This window comes from Pygocentrus nattereri, chromosome 9 (assembly GCF_015220715.1).
Source record: "Pygocentrus nattereri isolate fPygNat1 chromosome 9, fPygNat1.pri, whole genome shotgun sequence".
In the NCBI taxonomy this organism is placed as follows: Eukaryota; Metazoa; Chordata; class Actinopteri; order Characiformes; family Serrasalmidae; genus Pygocentrus; species Pygocentrus nattereri.
The window spans coordinates 29,545,413-29,551,943 of record NC_051219.1 but is presented as its reverse complement, the minus strand read 5'-3'; the positions used below and the strand labels follow the sequence as shown (position 1 = coordinate 29,551,943).

The following is a 6,531-nucleotide window of genomic DNA, read 5'->3' as shown; positions in this document are numbered from 1 at the left end:
ATGTCCCTGTTCCCACTGATTTCTCTGGTGAAGAATTTCAATTTCTACCTGTTCTAGGAGGCAAATGAAGTGCAACTCAGGAGAACTGCCTGCACTGCTAACATCTCTTGCTTGAGAAAATGAGGAGAGCTTCAGCAGGGGAGCCGGAAGAGAGCTAGACAACCTGAAATTAGTGCTGGGCTGTGGAGAGTGTGGGGTAGTAACAGAATCCAAATAATCTAGATTACAAAAATCAAATACTGGTAGTTATGGTAGGATACCTTTACAAATATGCCAAGGATTACATTTTTGTTCAAGTAACTTCACACTGTGAAACATAATTGCACTGAACTGTTTTTGTTTGCTATTTGTTAATACAAATGTTTTTACACTTTCTGTTTTAGTATAATTCTTAGTTACGGAGATGAATCCAGTTAAGAGCTAGGTAAATTCATTTGGATAAGTCCTACAGACTGAAGAGCCTTTGTCCCAGCATTCTTAGTTGTGTTTAGCATGGAGTCTTCAATGCTAACAGAGTAACAAATATGCATTAGGCTATTAGAGTTCACAGAAATGAGCGATTCTAGTCTTTTCTAAGCCACTTAATTCATTATTGCACAAAACGATATTTAATATAATGGAGTTGTTTAAACCGATAACAGTATAACTAATTCAGGTTTAAGGAGAACTTGGAAAGGCCGAGCACGGCCAGCTCAGTGGAAGCCATTTGTAATTATTAGTGTGAGTTACGTTGATGTTTCTGTAACATACGTAGTTATTTAAGCTTGAACCTGTTCATTTTTGAGGCAATTAAATTCAGTTTACAGTGCAATATTAAAGTCTGTTAAATCTTAATACAGTGAGTGTGCCTATAAACTGTATAACAGCAGTGTCACTATGGCTGATACAGTTAAGTGCATCAACAAAATATGATTAGATGGGGTGCCTGAACTTTGGCATATAACGAAAGGAGGAAGATCTCAGAAAGCTACACAAAAGATGGTCCCTCGAGGGTTCTTTGCATCATGAAAGGATTCTTAGGATTGATGGAAAATGTGCTTGATGGCTCTAGACATAGGGTTCTTTTATTGTTACAAGCCTGACACCGTAACAATGAAAGATCAATTTTGCGTGATCTAGAGAACCATCTACAGCACATTTTCCATCAATCGGAAGAACCCTTTCATGATGCAAGGCACCCTTTAATCATGGAAAGGGTTCTTTGGGTGATCACTGTTCTATTTAAAACCATTTTCTTCACTAAAGAACCCTTGAGGCACCATCTTTTTTAAGAGTGTATCTTCAGCAGATTCAAGCTTATTAAAGCATTTGATTAATTATAAAGGCCACTTACACCAGTTACATCAGAAGTAACTCGAAGGTGAGTGGTGCATCATCGGTGATATATTGTCTATATTGGTTTACTGTTATCACAGTGATTTTCAGTCTCAGGATTGATGGCTGTACCCCTGTTGCCATGCTGGCAGAAATACACTAATATTCTGTAATATGTGTTCAGAAAATATAATAGTATTTTATATTATCTGTACAGCACTACCTGAATAATGATGAGTCAATTGATATAAGCCTGTATTTCTGGTGATAAAGGATGACCAGCAGGGCCAGTTTCCTGGTCATAGATTTAAGCCTGGTCTTAGACGGCACAGCAATGCTAGCAATGTTACACTAATAAGATCCCTTTTAATCCAGGCCTAGGCTTAATCTGGGGGTAACTGGTCCAGAGGGATTAATGGAGAGCTGCTAATTGCAGTGTGAGTATCCTCCCTCTGATTAATGTGGAGTGTGAAGACACTTCTGCCTATTAGGAGAGGCCTTATCACAGAGCTAGAACGCTGCTCAGCTGCCCTGCTTCTATAAATAAAGGTTATAAAAAAAAAATTAGTATTCTCTATAAAGAAAGTTTTTAGTAAAAAATATAGGTTCTATATAGAACTATGAACAGGCAGAACAATTTGCTTGCTTAATGGGTTCTTTGCACGGTGAAATGATTCTCCAGATTGATTGAGAATGTTGTATGTGGTTCTACATAGAACCTTTTTAAAAAGAGGTCTGTTATTGTTAGTGTCAATCTTTAACAATTGAAGACCTGTTTTAGTGTTATGGTTCTATAGGGACTCATCTACAGCACATTCGCTGTCAATCTGAAGAACCCTCTGAGTGTTCTGTATAAACCATGGTCTTTACTAAAGAACCCTTGAAGGACCATCTTTTTTTAAGAGTGTGGTAGTTGTAGCATTATTACTGTTATAATACTAATAATAATGATTAATAGTGGAAGATGTTGTAATAGTATTGTTATTATATTAGTAGTACTATAAATAGACATGATTTTCCAATTATTATTGTTATTTATTTTTATTGTTATTAGTAGTAGTAATTGATATTAGTATTAGTCAAAAAATAGTAGTAGTAGTAATAGTACTAGTACTGGTATTATGTCATCATGTATATATACATATATATTAATATAAGTAGTATTATTAGTGGTAAGGATGTTCTAATTATTATTAATTATATAGTTTTATTGTTACAAGAAATAATAGAATTAATGTTATGGATTGAAGTGTTGGTCAAAGTAATAATAATATGATTGCTGCTAGTGTTATTATCATTATCATTATCATTATCATTGCCGGTCTGTTGACATAGCTGCTGAGTCCCCGTGCAGAAATGGGCGTGGTTTGTGTTTCCATTCAAAGGCGCGTGCAGAGTCTAGCTGGGGCTGTGGGTGCGCGCGCTCTGTGGAGACTCTGCTGAACACTCTCCTCCTTCACTACTTCTGCTCTGCTCTGCTCTGCTTTGCTATGAAAGAAGCGCAGACTGTAATGCGGGGCTGAGACTCTTAGTGAGTGCGGCTGAAATCAGGAGGAGAGACTGATAGAAACTTGAGGAGCCGATGGCATCGATCGAGGAGTTTGACCCCCTCAACACCAGCGTCCCCGCCACCAAGATAGAAGTTACCGTCTCATGCAGGTGAGCCAACACAAAGGCACTTCAAGGATCTGTCTGGCACAAAGCTTTGAACTTTAAGCAGATTCTTAATTGATAAATTACATCATATATTGTATTATATGATCAGGTTATAAAATTATAATAATATATATATATATATATATATATATATATATATATATATATATATATATATATATATATATATATATATATATCCTCTGTCTACATGTCTGTGTGATTCCTCAGGCTGACGTGCAACCACTGAATTGGTTTCCTGACTAACACAGGCTTTATTAATAGGTTATGTAAATGCTGTTATGGTTCAATTTGCCATCAAATTTCCATTTCATATTTAACATGGAAGCTCCTTACGTCAGCCTGTGGCAGGGTTAATAGCTTTACTTGTGAAAGTGTAATATAGATGGAATATACAGTGAAGTAGAATAAATACAGTTGTATTCAAATGCTTGAGCACCCTTGACAAATGCTTTTTGTTGATTTTCTTAGTGAATAGAAGTTAATGCATCCTATTTTGTGGAATTTAACATATTGGGAAAAAAATGTAAGTTTTCTCTCACCCACAACCACCTCCCTCACTCCCATACATTAGCAAATAAAGAGTAGTTGTGTGGTAAAATGTGTAGAGGTGTGTTCTCTGTAGAGGATTTGTTAACTTATTTTCACTTAGAAAAATAACAAATGTTATTTGACCAGGGGTGCCCAAACCTATGCACCACCGCTATTATAATTGCTGGATTTTTTTATTCTGCTTTATTGTACGTTTGACTGTTTTGTTCTATACTCCATATTTCACATGAGAGCTTCTTACTTAAAGAAATAAGGCATGTGGCTGTGAAATTCTAAATACCGTACAGCAAATAGTAGAATGTACATTTCATACCCAGACACACCTTCTAATTAGTGAATTCAGCTACTTTAAGGTGCACCAACTGCAGACCATTCTACACACTCATAATCTCCATAGTAAAGCCCTGACGAATAGACTGGGACACTCTGGAGCAGCCAGCCACGAGCCTAAGGTCTCCATGCCCAATGCCAAGTGTCAGCTAGAGATGTGTAAAGCACCCCAGCACTGGGCTGTTGAGCAGAGGAACTGTGTTCTCTGGTGTGATGGAGCTCCATCTGATACCGTTGGGATAGGTTGAAGTGATCTAGAACTGATCATCCAACATCGGTATCTGACTTCACTAATGCTCTTGTGGCTGCAACCAAATTCTCACAGCAGTATTCCATCATCTACTGTGAAGCCTTCCTAGAAGAGTAGAAGCTATTACTGCAGCAAAGGAGGACAAACCCCTTATTTACACCCTTGATTTCAGAAGAGCAGGTGAAATTTGTATAGTACATTTATTTAAGTCTGTAGTGTATTGCACTGTATTTATTGTTTTATACATTTGCTGTCTTATATTTTCTTGTATAAATTACTGTGCAAACATCAGAGACCACCTATTCTTCATTCAATTTCCAGTAAAATCTGTCATTAAGTGCATAATTTTTTTGTATCGGACTAGAAAACATATTTACCAGAAAATTACACAGTACCCTCCAACACTATCATATGAAATCTATCAATATTTCATTTGTCCACTCTGTCCTTTTTTTTAAACCTCCTGCCTCTTCAACTCTTCCATCCTTCTACTCTTAAGAAATCTTAAGATCAGTTACAGCTGTGACTTCCGAACAACAGCTGTTCCCAAAGGAATCACTGACATTCTATTCCCTTTCAAAGAGACACCAACATTCCCACAAACAGTGGAACTCACTTTTGCTGCCTTGCCCATTTTATTCTAATGAGCATCTAAAATAGCTGTAGCTATTCTTTCTGAAGGGGTATCTAAGCTCCCCAAATTAGCCACCTTGCATGTTTAATGTGGTAGTAACTTCAGACTCCTGCAGATGGTGCTGTATGATCCGGGTATAAAAACCTGCAGGGTGTGTGGCAGAATTCATAGATTGAGAAAAGGTGGTTCAGTGCAGTAAATGTCTCATTTGATGTGCAGAAAATGGGTTGCAAAGCAAATGTTAATGATTGGCAAAAAGGAATTATTGGGCGTGCCAAAGGCTACAGTGTGAAGGAACTGAATTTGCAGGTGTATTGAAGCGTACGGTCATACAGGTCTAGCAGCAGTTTCAAAAACCCCAGTCTACAGGAAATTCTTGGCAGTATTGTTGCTGTAAGATGAAACTGGTGATAAGACCATCTACAGGTGATCTTAATAAGATCACCTAAAAAGGGGAAGGTCAAAGTGAAAAAAACAGGATTTGTTGAAGCCAAAGTTGCAAGAAATATGCCAGACCTGTAGACCACCAAAACTGTCCCATCAGATAAACAGTATTTAAAGCTTATATCTTTGAGAGAGAGGAAAAAATCAGGCTACTTCAGATCTGAAACAATCCACAGTTGTTTCTGTCCATCAATCTGTCTCTTACTGTGAGAAGACAACTCAGTGATATAAGTCTGAAAGGATGTGTAGCTGTCAAGATGTCGGACAAAGAAAACAGACAAAACAAAGGACTAACCACCCCAGAGTCCAGACCTCCCAGAATGTTTTTGGGATTCTTTGGATCGTGAGCAGAAAATGCAACCAACTTCTAAGACTGAACTTTGGAGGTGTGAAAAATATTCCTGCAGATTTCATTAAAAAACTGAGAGCAAGTCCCCTGAAAAGAATGGAAGTTATAAAAAAGGCACACTAACTACTGAAAAACATGCTACTATGTTTAGTAGTTGAAGGTTCTTTCTAAGTTTGTTAAATGAATAACTTGTAATAAATGACTTTTGTACAGTAGTATATATGATTTCATATCATTTCAACAAAGCCTACTATTTCTTGTATTGTGCAACCATAAAGGGCATGGACTGGCTTTGTTCAGCTTTGCTCTGTCCAGTCCTAACTTGGCTCTGTCCAGTGCCCTGGACAAGGCTTTCCCCAGCATGGCAAAGGATAAAAACCCACTGGCTGACCGCTGTTATCACAGTTGACCCTTTGGTGCTGAACTCAGACCAAATTTCCATGCCCACATGCTAGCTGTCCTTTCTTACCTACATCCTAACCTTTAGACATGATGAGAAAAAAAGATGCAGAACTAATCTGAGATCAGATTTAAATGGCAAGTGCCTGGCTGACCTCCGCTCTCACTGTGCTTGTCCCCTCGCTGGACAGACGCAGCTGGCGCCAACTGCCAGCCCAGCCTTTTATCCCCTCTTGAATAATGAATGTGTTGACTGCTGATGCTGCCTTTGTGTTTGCATAAAGCCTTACCTTCATTTGATGCGTTCCCTGATGGAGGAAGGCTTTCTTTTTTTTTTTCTTTTTTTTTAACAGAAGACACATGTGCAGCTGCCCAAAAGAGTGCCTGCTGAGTTTCAAGGCAAAAATGGTGTTTATTGGATTGGGACGGTAGTCATCTCAGGATGTTCAAGTGACACATCGTAGTTTAGCACAAAGGACAAAGCAGACGAGTGAAGAAGAATATGCAGCAGAGTGACTGCATTTTATCCTGCCAGGGTGAAATCAATTTCTCATATCTTTATTAGATGTCGTTTTAAAGGCG

General features: G+C 38.0%; 1 protein-coding gene across 1 annotated transcript in view; it reads left to right on the top strand.

The window, feature by feature from the left end:
• The first annotated feature begins 2,896 nt into the window (after positions 1–2,896).
• The window catches only part of cpne9 (copine family member IX), an 82,002-nt gene continuing 78,367 nt past the window's right edge, over positions 2,897–6,531 (top strand). Inside the window, exon 1 of the mRNA XM_017705977.2 lies at positions 2,897–2,973. Coding sequence (XP_017561466.1) covers positions 2,897–2,973 — 77 coding nt within the window. The remainder of the gene's footprint in view (positions 2,974–6,531) is intronic.